At 52.7% G+C, this 16,357-nt stretch overlaps 1 protein-coding gene across 1 annotated transcript in view; it reads right to left on the bottom strand.

Annotated features, from left to right (window-relative positions):
* The window catches only part of PHF2 (PHD finger protein 2), a gene marked incomplete at both ends in the record, with an annotated part of 90,222 nt that extends 78,840 nt beyond the window's left edge, over positions 1 to 11,382 (bottom strand). The window contains one exon of the mRNA XM_079706382.1: positions 11,285 to 11,382. Coding sequence (XP_079562508.1) covers positions 11,285 to 11,382 — 98 coding nt within the window. The remainder of the gene's footprint in view (positions 1 to 11,284) is intronic.
* Between the last annotated feature and the right edge of the window lie 4,975 nt (positions 11,383 to 16,357).

Genomic DNA, 16,357 nt, shown 5'->3' with positions numbered 1-16,357 from the left:
ACCAGGGTGCTCCCTGTGCAAAACTGCAGTGGCTCCAGATGAGAAACTAGCTTTACGTCAACCAGGCCAGAGGAGACGGGGAAAACGCATCCCTGAGCGCAGCCCACACAACAAGAGCCCTGTCTGAGAACCATGTCCCAGGCAGAGCCATGCCCGCAACGTGTGTCTGTGTGCCTATGTGCCTGAGAAAAGAGAGGGGGTGGTTGCCTGACACAAACGTTGTATAGACAGAAATCTCTCTGCGGTTTTTCCTAAGGGGCTGCAATCGGGTTGGTTCTGGTGAGAAGACAGCTTTTCACTACATATTCTTTCGTACTCCTTTTTAAAAACCCATGGCCTAGCGTTCCGTTTGCAAATTTTTTCAGTTAACTATTTTTAAGTGAATAAATGCAGTTATTCCTTATCACAATAAACATAAGAAAAGCAAAGGGGTCAGAAGCTCCATTTTCTACCCAATAAAGGTGAATATGTTTCTGCAGAAGTTCAGTCGCCTCTTGCCCTCAACTGGCGGCAACTGTGTCCCTCAAGGGACATCGGCCATGCCTGGAGGCACTTTTGCTGTCACAGCTGGGGGGGCGGGTGCTACTGGATTAGTAGGCAGAGGCCAGGGATGCTGCTCCACATCCTGTACAGCAAAGAATTTTCTGGGCCCAATGGCCACAGAGCCCAGGCTGAGAACCCTACTCTAACGTACACACTATTTCCCCAGACGTGTCCAGTCTGGGGCCAGTTTCAATTATTAAAAAGTTGTTTCTCAAATTGAATGCAAATCTGCCTGCCTCCTTCTCCAAGCTTCAATCCAGCACTTGGTTTTTTCACAGTCCTGAGGCTGGGACGGCTGCTCTGCAGAAGGATCACGCAGGGCTGCAGCTCCGGAGCTCAGCCGCTGAGTGCAAGGACGAGCAGGGCCATGTGGTGCTCTCTGGACCCACCAACACCCACCTTCTACTCCAGAGGGTCACCTCGTCTGTGGACGAAAGGAAAGGAACCACGTGCCCTGTGGAGCTGGAGAAGGGCATGGGATGGGCAGGACTGGGACACGGCATGGGGGGCCTGGGAAAGTGGCTTCACGGCTCCCTGCTCCAGGGTCTCTCCCTCACTTCTGCCCAGCATTACCTTCAGGCCCCACAGGGATTTTAGGGAGTCGGGGTGGGGGGAGTGGCTGTGGGACTTGGGAGGGGACATCTCAAGGCCAGGAGAGGGCCACACAGCACACATTGGGCAGAACTGGGCTGAGGACACAGGAAAAGCATTTGTACCTGTCTTGTGGGGCAGAACCCAGGTAAAAGGTCCTCAGAGCCCTAGTCCCACACCTAGCTGTGGCTCAGTGAACGGGGGGCTGATATGACCGGCCCCTAGACTCACAAAGATGCCCCACCCTCACTTAGTGAGCCAGCCCCAGGTTTACCTGTCCACCTCCACATCTGGAGCCAAGGACTGAAATGCAAAGGCCTGATGCTTGTACAGTGGGCAGGTGGCAGGCGCCCTGGCAGCCAGGGGTCCAGGTTGCTGAGGGGGGATGCTGGAGAGGCCCAGGGGCAGTACCAGGATCAGATGGGGGCTGGCTACACAAGCACCCAGACTGGGATCGAAAGGTCACCATGACAACACGGTACCATGAGAACCACGAGGCCGAACAGCAGCTAAGACTTCCACCTTCCAACAGCATGGGTGAAGTATGGGGAAAAAGCAGTGCCTGGCAGACTTCAAACTTGCCAAGGGGAAGTCAGAGTGGCAAAGCCGCATGTGCCACTTATCAGCCGGTGACCCAGGCCGGCTGCTGGCCCTCTCCGAGCCAGAGTCTCCTAAGCAGACCCAAGTCTAGTGCCCTAGAGGAGCTGCTGAAAGAACAAGGTGTTGACAGAAAGTATCTTGCTGGGAGCAAACAAGAGGCAAGAAACACCCCTCACCGTCCCAGGTGCCCCTTTTTTTACGAGCTATAGCTCCAAAACAGCTGGGAGATTAGCCATAGTTATGTTAGACTTTCCAGGAAAGAAACTCCACAAGCACCAATGGCAAATAATCCTGGAGTTTTGCAAATGTCAGCAGAAGGATGTTTAGTGAGAACCCACCCCGAGCTCTGATGCACACCCGCTGTGTTGCCTCAGGCAGTGCTGAGGGATCCCCCTCCCCACAGGGTTTGGGGAGCTCTCCTGGGGAGCTCGCTGCACACCTCCCTGGGCGTTGTTCATCTGGGAGGCACACTGGATCAGGCTGCAGTTTCTTGATTATTCCAGGGTGCCTAAAGTCATGCTGCACCAGGCCTCAGTCTCTTCTGCAGGAAATGGGGGCTGAACCCCTAAATCTGTGTCATCTCTCCAGCTGATGGCAAGTCAGCCCAGGAGGGTGGTGAGATGGGGTCTGGGCAGGGAAGGATGCTGTGCCTCACTGGGACACGCTCATGTCCCCAGGAAGCACTTTCTCACTGCCTTTCCCACTTAGCCCAACTTCCCTGAAATTCACATTCAGACTCTGACTTGGGGGGTAGTTCTAAGGGGATGGATAAAATGAGAGGCAAAGTCACAAAGTTACAAGAAGATTTTCAAGTATCAGAGTTCGTGTAGCTGGGCTGGTTGTACATCAGTCTGGGATTGCCAGCCCAAGTCTGGCTGTCCCAAGGGTAGGGATCTGTGAGCTCAGACCTGGCCCCAGGGCACTCTCCAAAGCCCATCCAGCCATTCACACTTAACCGGCACCATGGGACCTGTGCCCAGCCCACGGTGTGTAGGGCACAAGAAGAAATGAGTTCCACTCTGCACTTCTGTGTGAAGCAGAAAACGGCACCACACTTGAAGGACCCAGGCCAGAGACTGTGCCCAAAGCTTCCTAAGCACTTGGCCCACCCCAGCATAAGGCTCACGGTTTAGTCAGCAGCTTGGGCTACCATCCCAGGGGCTTGTTCACTGCCCTCATGTTCTGCTCAACCCAAGGAGCAGTGCTGACCCATCCTACAGGTTTGCAGTCACTGGGACCTCCTGCCTTCTGGGGTCCTGGGCACTGTCCCCCATCATTAACATCAATGAAGGGGCGCTGGTAGGCGGAGCTCCAGGACAGACACACGGCTGCTGGCCCAGCCTATCATGTTGTAGTGTTGACCTCAGGGAGCTGATCTCTCCAGCCTCAGTTTGCTTGCCTCCCAATCAGAACAGCCCACCACCACCAAGCCCTCGGGGGCAGTAGGAAGTTCAGCAAGGCCATGTGCAGTACACGCCCAGCAGTGGGCCCTGATCTACTCAGGGGCAGCTTCCTCAACAGTTAGGGTAAAGGAGATAGAGACCTGCGTGGCGACCCTCACACAATACAAGAAGGAGCCCCCCAACCCATGTGTATGAAAAATGCCTAGCCCAGGATGTGACATAGGCAAGGCTCAACAAACACTTAAGATTAAAAAGGAAAGCAGCACCCCTCCCAGGGCATGCAGACACACTCTGGACACAGGACATCCACAGGCACCCAGCTGAGTGTGTGCACACCCCAGCACATGCATGAACACCTGCACCCCACACTTGTCTGGCTCTGGAGATTCAGCTGCCACATGTTAAAAGGTGATTTTTTTAATAAAAAGGGTAAAAGCACTGGCAGTGAACAATACAAAAAGGAAATTACAAAAACAATCCCACTTACAATTGCATCCAAGGGAATTAAGTACCTAGGAATAAACTAAATCAAGAATTTAAAACTTGTACACTGAAAACTACAAAACGTCACTGAAAGAAATCAGGGGATACCTAAATCTAAATAAATGGAAAGACATCCCATGCTCATGAATCAGAAGACGTAATACTAAGATGTCAATACTACCCAAAGCGATCTACAGATTCAATGCAATCCCTGTCGAAATTCCAACAGCCTTTTTGCAAAAATGGAGAAGCCAATGCTCAGATTCATATGGAATTGCAAGGAGCCCCAAAAGGTCAACATAATTTTTTTAAAAGAACAAGGTTGGAAGTCTCACACTTCCTGATTTCAAAACTTACTACAAAGCTACAGTAATCAAAACAGTGTGGTCCTGGCATAAGAACAGACCTACAGACCAATGGAATGGAATAGTGTCCAGAATTAAATCCTCATGTATATGGTCAAATGGTTTTCAACAAGGCTACCAAGACTTTCGATAGGGCTTCCCTGGTGGCACAGTGGTTGAGAGTCCGCCTGCCGATGCAGGGGACACGGGTTCGTGCCCCGGTCTGGGAAGATCCCACATGCCACAGAGCGGGCTAGGCCCGTGAGCCATGGCCGCTGAGCCTGAGCGTCCGGAGCCTGTGCTCCACAACGGGAGAGGCCACAACAGTGAGAGGCCCACGTACTGCAAAAAAAAAAAAAAAAAAAAAAAGAATTTCGATAGGGAAAGAATAGTCTTTTCCACAAATGCTTCTGGAACAACTGGATACCCACATGCAAACAAATGAAGTTGGATCCCTACTTCAAATCTTATATAAAAATTAACTGAAAATGAGTCAAAAACTAACTACAAGAGCTAAAACTATAAAACTCTTAGAAGAAATCAAAGGGGTAAATCTTCATGACCTCAGATTTGACAATGGATTCTTAGATATAACACCAAAAGCATAAGCAACAGTAGAAAAAGACAAATTGGACTTCATCAAAATTAAAAATGTTTGTGCATCAATGGGCATTACCACAGAAGTAAAAAGACAACCCACAAAATGGAAAAATATGTGCAAATTTTGTATCTGATAAGGGTCTAGTGTCCAGAATATATAAAGAACTCTTAAAATTCAAAAATAAAAAAAGAACCCAATTTTAAAATGGGCAAACTGTTTCAACAGACATTTCTCCAAAGAAGATATGCAAATGGACAACAAGCGCATGAAAACATACTCAACATCATCAGCCATTACAGAGATGCAAAACGAAATCATAATGAGATACCACCTCTCACCCGCTAGGACGCTCATAATTTTAAAATAGAAAACAACAAGTGTTGATAAGGATGAGGAGAAATCGGATTGCTCCTGCATTGGTAGTAAGAATGTACAACGGTGCAGCTGCTGTGGAAAAGTTTGTTGGTTACTCAAAAAGTTAAACATAGAATAATTATATGACCCAGCAATTCCCTAAACAATTGAAAACACGTCTTCAAACAAATATTTGTACACAAATGTTCACAGTAGCACTACTGACAATAGCCATAGGTGGAAAAAGCCCAAGTATCCATAAACAGAGGAATGTATATACAAACTGTGGTATATCCTTACAATGGAGTATTATTCAGCCATAAAAAAATCAGTGAAGTCCTGATACATGCCACATCAACATCCTTGATCCGAAAAAACATTATGCTAAGTGAAAGAAGACACACACAAAATGTTACATATAGTATGATTCCATTTATATGAAATGTCCAGAATAGATAAATCCACAGGGACAGAAAACAGATGGGTGGTTGTCCAGGGCTGAGAGGAGGAGGGATGGGGAAGTTGTTTAATGGGTTTTCTTTTGAGGTGATGAAAATGTTTAGGAACTAGATAGAGATAATGGCTACAAGTCATTCTGAATGCACTAAATGCTATTAACTGTGCCCTTTAAAATGGTTAATTTCATGGTATGTGAATTTCACCCTAAATTTTAAAAAAAAAGGATGAAAGGCGGGTTTCACCATTTGCCTGGACAAACACCACAGGACCTTCAGTTCTTATGCTCTGAGGTCAAAGCCAGTCACTGGCTGGAATTCTAACTATGTTTTTCCACAGATGTTTTTCCACGGACGACCCAGCACTTTGGGTGGAAGTGAAGAGACCCTGCACCCTGAAGCAGAGGGCCAAGCCCCATTCCAAAGAGCACGGTTAGGCTCACTTCCCACCAAACCAAAAAGTTGAGAACCAAGACAGGCCGAAGTAGGGGAATGGAAATGGAGTGAGACGGAGAAGGAGAGGTGCAGGGATGGAGGCACGACTCTAAACGGGAAGCCGGCGGGACACTGGGCACACCTGAGACACAGAGGGTGCTGCAGAGGGCCCAGCTTCCCTACTTGGCACCGGATGTGGCCTTCCTGCTGAGACGATGCTTCCATCCACATAGCATTTCAAAACCGTGGACAGTAACGGGGTTTTCAGCACCCTGAGCCAGGATACGCCAAACGCCACTTCTGTCCCTGAACCTGGCAGAAGTACGTACACCTGCTGCAGGTGAGGAGACGAGACGCCCCCCTCATCTGCTTGCAGTGGGAGGACAAGGTGGCCCACCTGGCCCACCACCCAGGTAGCTGTGAGAACCAATAAAGAGGATAACTGTGAACTAATCCTCACGCCATAGAGGCCAGTCTGAGTGTGAGCCCTGCAGCGCTATTAGTCACATCAGTCATTTAGAAGTCAATTGACGGCTTTGCTTTACCCACACCGGGATCTTAGGAGTTAGATTCTCCTAGCACACTTTGTCATGGAACATTATTTTCTGGCCAATACTCCCTCCCAACGGCAAATCTGCTCATTCTTTTTGAAAAAGGCCCTGCCACACGGCCAGGTGCCACAAGCACAGAGGCGGGGGGTGGGCCCAGAGGACTGGGTACCCAGCAGTGGCAGGGTCCACATGAAGTACCCCAAATCTCTGCCCGATCTCAGGCCAACTGCAGCCACACCTGAGCCAAAGTAGCCCCAAACAAATGTGGGCTGCAGTGCAGAGGCTCACGCCAAGCATGTTTCTGGGCCAATATTTCCAATAAAAGCAAACATTCTGGTGATTACCACGAGCTCCAAGTCGCTTCCTTTGAGGTTCATCTCATTTGGAAAGGATCAATGGACAAGGGGACATCTGCTCTGCCCTTTGTAAGTTGGCAGAACATTCCCCCAACCTCCTCTGGAACTTCTTAATCTCACACAGTGAGAATTCCTCATTTAAAAAGGACGAATCGTTATTCCTAACCACGTCAAACACGTCACAACTCCATCGCCATGTGAATGGCACTTCCCCCAGTATTAAGGGATCTCGGGTTGGAAGGCTTAATGGTCAGCTCTGATAACCTAGATTGCGACGTTGAGGCCTGACCCCCTGGCAGGCCCTCCTGTCCCTCCAAGTGCGCACACTTTGCCGGCCAACAGAGCCAGCCAACAGTCTCACTCTGTGGTACTAAGCAGCCATGAGGGCCGAGGACTCAGGAAGAGGCTTTGCCCCAGGAAGCTTAAGGCTGGGTGGAGTGAAAGACACAGCGAGAGCCCACAAAGGTCAACCAGTCCTGGGGATGATGGGCACAGAGATAGGGCCCTGGAGAGGAGGGCAGGCAGACCCCAGATGGAGGGACAAACACACAGGAATCAGAGGGGATCTATACCAGGCACGTCTTGTCAGCCCACCTTTCTGAGTACCTGCAGAATTCGACCCCTTCTCCACACCCCAGTCCCCACCCCCAGGTCCTGCCTGTCACCTCTCACCTGGACAAAGGCTCCTGTCCCTCCCCACCCTCTTCCCCAACTGTGCCCACAGCAGCCAGGGGGACCCTGTCAAATCCTCAGTCCCCTCCCACTGCTGCTCTGCTCAGAGCCCCCAGTGTGGCTCCTGCCTCCTAGCCACACTTGCAGGCCGTCCCTGATGCAGCTTCCTTGCCCCAAACAGTGCTTCCTCAGGGCTCTGAAACAGCTCCCCAGGCTGGCATGGAACTCCTGATCCACAAGTCTGACTCCCATAGGAAACACCCTGTAAGAGGCAAGGGAGCTGCCTTGTTACCCCAGGAACCCACAGGGCCAGCACTGCACCCCACACCGAACATGCACCCCACAGTACTTACTGAGGAATGAATGAAACTTCTGCCACTGAAGGACTTGTACAGCACCTTCAGCTTTCAAACTCTTTAAAATCAACTTTACTGATTATGCTTCCAAAAACCCTTCAAGTTTAATACAGCAGGAACTTAAAGAGGGCCGGGAAGCTTCAGGATATCTGATACTTTAACAGAATCATTCCTATTTCCCACAGACAGAGACTCTTCACATCAAGACGGTGACAAGGTGAGAGGCCCAGGTCACTCCCTAGAGCGACTGGTCCATGGTCAGGTGCCTTGCCGAAGGCAGGGGTGGAAGGACACACGGGGTCTGACAGAAGACATAGTCCTGAGAAGCCCCCCAGTTCTTGTCCCTAAGTGGCTTGGTGGCACCCTAATTGGGGAAGAAGTTTCCCAGTGCCTGAGTAGTGCCATGCTTCCCTATCAAACACACAGATAAAACAGCTCTGAAGACAACCAGCCGCAAAATCCACCCCTTCCTAGTCAAAGCCGATTCCCAGGCGACACTACAGTAGGTGCCAGTGGAGGCAGACTAGGCAGATAAGGTATCCCAGCCCCAGGAGTGACTAGCCTTGGTCAAGATGGGGTGGAACACGAGCTCCTGACTTCCTGGCTGAATGAGTACCAGCACAGTCCAGCGGAGAGACCTCCCCAAAGAATGCCAGGAGGGGTGGTCCGGCTGCTCAAAGCTTCCTGCCAAGGTGGACACAACCTGGGAGCAGGTTCTTCCCCTAGAAGGGGACTGCCCCGACCACGATCTCAGCCGGAGATGCTGCTAGAGTCCTACCAGCAAAGAGTTGGCCACTGTGAGTGAAAGTAACCTCAGAGACCCCCTTCCAATCCATCCAAAACGGGGTGCACTGTAGGGATGTGAGGGGTCACAGGTGGAACAAGAGGGAGCTTGTTACTTTCACAGTTATGTTTATTTTTACAAGTACTGTCTATGGCAAGTTATAGTAATGTTCTATTTCAGGGAATGATACGAAGTTTCCTTGGAAAAGAAAGATTCAGGAGAGTAGGGAGACACAAGACTGAAATGGGGTCCTAGAACTAAATAAATCTGCCCGAGGCCTGGAGTCTGGTTAGCAGTACTGCCCTCGTGTTTCTGCCTCAGTATCCATGCTTCCAGCATAATTTGATAAGATGTTAACTTCAGGGGAGGCAGGGTGTGGGATAGAAGGAAACTCTACCTTTTTTGTAACTCTTCTTTAGGTCTAAAATTCTCTCAAAGTAAGAAGTTACAAAGTATTCAAACTTTTAAAAAGTGAGTTGAGCTGTTGAATATGAAGTAAACAACAGTACAGATGATACATGGATCTGGAAAGAGTGGAGAGCCATCCATCCAGGAATATCAGGAGATTTGGACACATGTGGATCATGTCCCACACCTTCCTGTCACAGTGGAGAAGGGCCACACCAAGAGAGGTGGGGGGTTTGCCCAGGGCTGTGAGGGCCGCGTGCAGCCTTGCCCACAAAGGTCCCAACCCCTGACCCTGTGTTCCCCCATCACAGCACCTCCCCTGAGCCACCCAGGGGACTAAGGACTACAGGAGGTGCTCTGGCCCCAGGGCTCACTCACTTCCGTAAGGGACCCTTGATTAGATGCAGAGAAGATGTGCCCCATGGCAGGGGGAAAGCACAGCCCCTTTCAGACCCTAGGGCGACCTCACATAGGTGGAAATGAATCTGTGCTGATCAAAATGATCTGTGCGTGTATCAGATCAAATCAAAGACCTCACACGAAAAATAAGAAATAAAGAAATAAGACCTTTACTTAAAACATCCCAAAAACATCCCCTTTAAGGTGTCAGGACGCATCTTTCTCCCTGCCTCTGCCTAAGCCAATCGAGCAAATGCCACCAGCCCCTCAGGCCAGCCCTCAGCCCCTTTCCCCTGCCTGCCCCGCATTCTTGGGTCTCTCCCTACCTCCTCCACTCCTCCCACCCACCACCCCCCTTCTCAAAGTCTAGCTCAGAACTGGTCTTGCCTTCCCCACCCAGAGGAGAGGGCCCCTGGGCAGCCAGACAAGGGTCCTCCCAGGCGCTCACACTCCCCCAGCCTGGGCACCTAGGGAGTTCTGCAGGCCCCCGGTGGGAGTGGGGGAGGAGGGAGAGGCCCTACCACTTTCAGGGCACTCAGGGCCCGCTTCTCAGTATCTCTGGAATTGAGGAGCCAAGAAGGATCACATGGCAGCTCTCACCCTTGATCCAGCCATGAACTCTGAGAGGATGCCAACTGGTGGGTGTGCATAGTAGCAGTGTTCTGGGCAGAGCCCAGCGCTCACACTCCAGGCTCTGTGGGGTCTCTGCAGCCCTGGACATCCACAGGAAGGCAGCCCAGGAAGCCCAGGAGATTTCAGTGGGAGTCCCTGTCCCATGGAGTCCCACCCATCCTCACTGGGGTCACCGTCACAGGCACCGAGCTGGCAATCAGGCCTGGTGCTGATCAACCTGAGCGAGCCCTGTCACATCTGGCTGCCTGGCTCCCCACATGTAAACTGGCAGGACTAGACACCATAGTCCATGTTTAAGGGCCACTGGCCCATCCACAGTTAAAGCCAGGGGGAGGCTCTCCTCTCTGGGGGTTGAGGGACCACCTACCACCACACACCCCTCTCCTGCCCCCAGCCCTGCTCCTGCTGGGTTTAAGACTGGAGCATAGTAGAGCACACTACCCCGGCCAGCCTCTGGCGGTCCCGCTGAGGCCCAAACACATGAGAACCTGTTGGAGCAGTTTGGGCACCAGTATCACCTCCTCTTCCTCCTCCTCCACTTACTTCTGGGTGGGAAGGGGCCTCGGGCTTTTGAAAACTCGGCACAGGGCCAGGTCATGGTCACAGGCAAAGGCCAAGCTTTACCTCCCCCCACCCCATCTTCCTCTGAGAGCATAAGGTCAAGTGAAAACCAGGGTGGGCCTGTGCCTGAAAACAGAGGAGGGGAATGGGGAAATGTGATGGCCAGGGAGGAGGCGGCAAAGTCACAACACCCCCACCCACACAGAGACACCATTCTGTCACCCGCACTCCCGCCCGGGGACGTGCAGGCCGGCCGGGTCCAGGAGCCCTGCTGGGGCCGGGCAGGGGTCCCGCCCGCCCGGACGAGGTGCCGGAGCTCCGGGCCGCGGCGGACGGTGGGCGCGTCGGCCGCCACCTGGCCGGGCCCCACGTCCGTCCCAGCCCCGCCGGCGTCCGAACCCGCCACTCGCGCCTCTCCGGGGCCCGCGCGGGGAAAGTTCCTGTAACTTCGCGGGGGAGGCGTTGGACGCGGGGCCTGGGCCTCGGGAGCCCGGCCTCCGCGGCCCCGCTGTCAGGCGGCCCGGCCGGCCGGGCGCCCCAACTTCCCGGCCCGGCCCCCACCCGCGGCCCCCCGCGGGCCCGCTTTGTGAGCGGCGGCGGCGAGGGGCGCCCGCCCAGCCCCGGCCCCCGCCCCGGGCACAAAAGGGCGCGCGGCCGGCGGGAGGCGGCGGGCGGGGGCCTGCGGGGCGCTCACAGGGCCGGGCCGGGGCCGGGGGCCGGGGGCCGGGGCCGGGGCCGGGCGGCTGCGCGCTCACCTGCCGTGGAACCAGTCCTTGCAGGCGTCGCACTCGATCATGAAGCGGGTAACATCGTAGGGGAGCCGGCAGACGCAGTACACGGGCACCGTCGCCATGTTCGCCGCGCCGCCCGCCCGCCCCTCGGCCCGCGCTGCGCTCCCGGGTCGGGCCGGGCGGGCCGGGCCGGGCGGGGGCCGGGGCCGGGGCCGGGGCCGGGGACGGGGCCGGGGGCGCACTACAGCCCGCGCGCACCCGGCCGGCGCGTCCACACAAAGCGGGGCGCGCGGTGCAGGGCCGCGCCGGGAGCCGCCCGCCGGCCCGCGGGGCGCAGGGCGCGAGTGTGCGCGGGGGACGGGCCGCGCGCGGGACACAAAAGGGAATGGACGCGCGGGGGCGGCGGGCGGAGAGCCGCGGCCCCACCGAAGGGACCCCCGGCCGCCGAGCGGCCTCTACGTCAGCGCCCCGGGTGGCGCCGCCTCCGCCCGCCAGCCTGGGCCGCCGCTCCCGCCGCGGGAAGGCGGGCCGGGGACCGCGGGGAAGGCGGGCCGGGGTACACCGCCGGGGGAGAAGCTGGGCCGGGGGAACACTGCTGAGGGAGAAGAGGGACCGGGGGACCTGCCAGGAGAAGGTGGGTCGGGGGACCTGCGGGGAGAGAAGGTGGACTGGGACACCCCTCCAGGGGAGAAGGTGGGCTAGGAGACTGTCACCTGGAAGAAGGTGGGTAGGGGGATTCCCCGGGGAGAAGGTGGACTGAGGGTACAGGGGGAAGGCAGGTCTGGGAGACCCTCTGGGTGCGAGGTGAGCCCCCGAGGAGGAGGAAGACGTCCTTCCTGGTTAAGAAGGCCGAGGAGCAACTACTTGGCTCTAAGTTTCATCTGATAAGCAGCGGAGCAGGGGGCAGCCAGGGGTGGGGGGGTCCTCCTGTTCCGTCCTCCCTCCTACCTTACCGACTGAGTTTCTGGCTGGAATACAACTTCCCTTTCCCCCTTACTCCTGGCTGGGGACAGCCCACCCTCCCTCACACGATCTATGGACTTCCCTTGATGCTCAGCCCTCAGAGGTGGACAGAATTCAGGGGACCCGGGAGCATGCTGGCACGGGTCAGCTCTGTAAAGAGAAAGGAGTTACCTGGAATTTGAGCTGCCCAGGAGCCCTGGAGGGAGCCCCCAGGCCTTGGAGACCTAAGGTGCAGGGAGGACAGCAGGTCCCAGGCCTCCCGTCTGTGTCCCAAATTGCTGAGTTCTGCTGGTGGCGACAACGATATAGGAGGAGGGGGGAACCGAGAGGTGCTGCAGTGTTGCTCTGGGCCCAGCATCCTTTGCCCTAAAGTGGTCCTCCCTCCTCACCTGTGGTGGTCAGGGTCTTTGTTGAGTGTGAGAGGGGGAGGGGGCTTGGCCCTGAGGGATCTTTTCCCAAGGCATTCTGTAGCAGGCTCTCCCCTGCCCCCTACCCAGCTGCTGCATCCTTTGGGCATCCGTGATCATTTCAGGATGCTAGAACAGAGAGCTGGCTCCTAATTCAGAGTAAGGAACCTGTCTGTGCTCCCTCACTCTGTCGGTCTTCCCCACCCTCCCTAAGCAACATATGCATAGTGCTAGGAGATGCTGGCCACCACAAGCACAGAATTCCAGGCTTGGGGCAGGAAACCTGGCCCAGCTCACCTCACAGAAGCGTCCCTGACAGGTACTCAGCCGAGGCCTACAGCTGCTAAGGGCAACTTGCTCCACTTGTAGGCAGCTCTCCCTCCTGTTGAGTCAAAATCTGCCTTCACATTGTCAGCCACCTTCCCTCTACAGGTGACCCCTCAACCGCAGCTTCAGCAGTGACCAGGGCAGGGCCTTAGCTGGGAGGGACAATGTGAGAGTGGGAAAAAGAAGATGGAGGAGGAGGAAATGGGGAGAAAGGGATTATCTCCCTCCCTCACCCTCTCACACACTGGTGAGCTGCCCAGGATCTGGAGCACAAGGTCTTCCAACCTGAATTCCAGCTGTCACGCTCCCCTCCAGAGTCTTAGGGAGTGACTATTAAGCGTTGTCCACAATTAACACCCTAATGTGAATTGGTGCAGATAAACAGTACCCAGCCTGTAGATCAAAGTCTGCAAGGAGGCCCAGAAGAGCCTGGCCTGGGCACTGCTGAGTTACCTTCCCCCATGGCAGTACAGAAGCACTTAAACTAGCAGTGTCCACATCCCCCCACTTAACCCATCGAAGCCAGAAACTTCTGGAGACCAACTTGACTGTGGGCAGTCCTCATCTCTGACACTTCCATTTCCTATTTTACAAATAATGATAGTAGGTACCCAGCATCTGTCAAATGCTTACCAGGTACAGTGCACTGTGCTTAGTTCTTCAGACGTGGACCAGAACTCACCCAGCTGCTTATAAAGCACTCAGCATACCCCCTGGGTAGTGATTATTACATACTCAGCACTCACATTGACACCTCAGGTGTTACTGCTGCCACTTTAGATAGATAGGTATATAAACAGGTATCAGAGAGAGGTATAGTACTGGTGCCATTTTTCAGAAGTGAAAACTGAGGCCCAAAGCAGTTGAGTGCCTCATGGAGGAGGTCAGCTGGCTAGTGAGAGGAAGGAGCAAGCCAGGAACCCAGACTTCTCCAGGGCCTGAGCCTGCACTGCCACCCCTCTGTCACCTCCCAGGGCACCCTGAGCACATACACTAGGCATGGGAGCCCATCCTTAACCCCCAAATCCTTCACTGCTGACCTCTGGGATGGCTCTGGCCACTCTGCGCCACCCACCTCCACTCCTTGCCCTCCAGGACTCCCCTGTCTACAGCTGTGTCCAGTTGCATCCGGAAGTGTCCACTGAAATACTTTCCTGTTACTCAAAGCTCTTCCAAGGCTGCCTGCCAGCCACAGACTAAAATAAGACTCAGTATGGGTCGCAGACTCTTCCTCTCTTTGGTTTCTCCAATGAGTTCCCTCTTATCCCCCATCAGAAAGCCTGCCTTATCTCTATGTCCTCCCTCTCTCTCTTTCATTTACGTCAACGTATATTGAACATCTGCTGTGTGCTGAGCAGTGTTGTAGCCATGGAGCCCTCAGCAGCCCCAAGTGTTGTGGAGCTCATATGGCAGTAAAGGGAGACAGCAACACATATAGTGGTCTGGGTACCACAGTGCCCTGGGGAAACTGGCACAGGGTGGAGGCCGGGCAGAGGCGGAGAGCTCCTGAGGTGACCTGGAAGCAGAGGCCTGGAAGGGGTGAGTCGAGGAAGGAGAGCAAAGGGAAATTACTTGCAAGGACCCAGAAAGGAATAGGGGTGGCCTTAGCACTCTGCCACGCTAAGCTCAGTGGCCCCTCCATGTGGTCTGCCCCTTACCTCAGCATCCATCCCCCAAATTTGCCCCATTCCCCAGGGCACAGCACCCATGTGGCTGTGCCAGCATCAAGACCTCACCACCCACCCCAAGAAACCTGGCATGCTGTAGGGGTAAGGGGGGTGGGCTTCCAAACTACAAGGCCATATGCCGCCCCTCCACCCTGGCACTCGGGTGAAGTACGACTGCAGTGCTGCATACCCTGCAGTGAGCATCTGTGGACAAGACGTGTTTTATTCACCTTATTACCCAGTGGAAAAGCAGCATCCTCCAGTACGTGTTTATTCACTCACCTACTACTCAGCAAAGTGTACTGAATTGCATGTACAGGGCTTTTGTGTTTTTTTTTAATTGTGGTAACATACACAGCATAAAATTTACCATTTTAACCGTTATTCGGTGTACAGCTCTGTAGCATTTAGTACATTTACAATATTGTGCAGCCATCACCATCATCCATCTCTACAACTATTTTCATCTTTCGAAACTGAAATTCTGACCCTAACTCCCTATTACCCCTTACCTCCAGCTCCTGGTAACCACCATTCTACTTTCTGTCTTTATGAATTTGCCTACTCTAGGGACCTCATATAAGTGGCATCATACAGTATTTGTCCTTTTGTGATGCTATTTCACTTAGCAGAATGTCCTCAAGGTTCATCCATGGTATAGTATGTGTCAGAATTTCCTTCCTTTTTAAGAATGAATGATACTTCATTGTATGGCTATGCCACATTTGGTTTATCTGCTTACTGTTGATGGACACTTCGGTTGTCCCCACTATTTGGCCATGAGTATGGGTATACAAATATCTGTTCAAGTCCCTGCTTTCACTTCTTTTGTGTGTATACCCAGAAGTGAAATTGCTGAATCATATGGTAATTCTATTTTTAACTTTTTGAGGAACCACCATACTGTCTTCCACAGTAGCTACAGCATTTTACATTTCCAACAACAGTGCACAAGAGTCCTAATTTCTCCACATCTTCACCAACACATTATTTTCTGGTTTGGGATTTGTTTTTTGTTTGTTTTTATTTTTTTTAAGCCATCCTAATGTGTAGGAAGTGGTATCTCATTGTGGGTTTTTTTTGAAGTAAATATTTTTGTTTTGATTGATTTCTCAATGTATAGTTCAATATAATAGTTTTTAACGGCAACAATTTGGTTCTACTGAAACTCCATGATCATTGTGGTCTTGATTTGCATTTCCCTAATGATTAGTGATGTTGAGCATCTTTTTATGTGCTTATTGGCTATTTATATATCTTCTTTGGAGAAATGTCTATTTGCATCTTTTCCTCATTTTTTATTTGAGTTGGTTGCTTTTAGTTGAGTTGTAGGAGTTTTTTATGTACTCTGGATATTAATCCCCTCTCAGATATATGATTTGCAAGTATCTTCTCCCATTCCATGGGTTGTCTTTTCACTCTGTTGATTGATAATGTCCTTTGATGCACACAATTTTTTTAATTTTGATGAAGCCCAATTCATCTGCTTTTTCCTTTTGTTGCCTGTGTATTTGATGTCATATCTAAGAAACCATTGCTAAATCCAGTGTCATGAAGCTTTCCACTGTAAGTTTTCATTTAAGAGTTTTGTAGTTTTAGTTCTTAAGTTTAAGACTTTGATCCATTTTCAATTAATTTCTGTATAGGGTGTGAAGTAAGGGTCCTACTTAATTCTTTTTTTTTTTTTTTTTGCAGTACGCGGGCCTCTCACTGTTGTGGCCTCTACCGTTGTG

Source organism: Hyperoodon ampullatus (genome assembly GCF_949752795.1).
Source record: "Hyperoodon ampullatus genome assembly, chromosome: 6".
Classification (NCBI taxonomy): domain Eukaryota; kingdom Metazoa; phylum Chordata; class Mammalia; order Artiodactyla; family Ziphiidae; genus Hyperoodon; species Hyperoodon ampullatus.
This window is presented reverse-complemented; position numbering and strand designations above follow the sequence as displayed.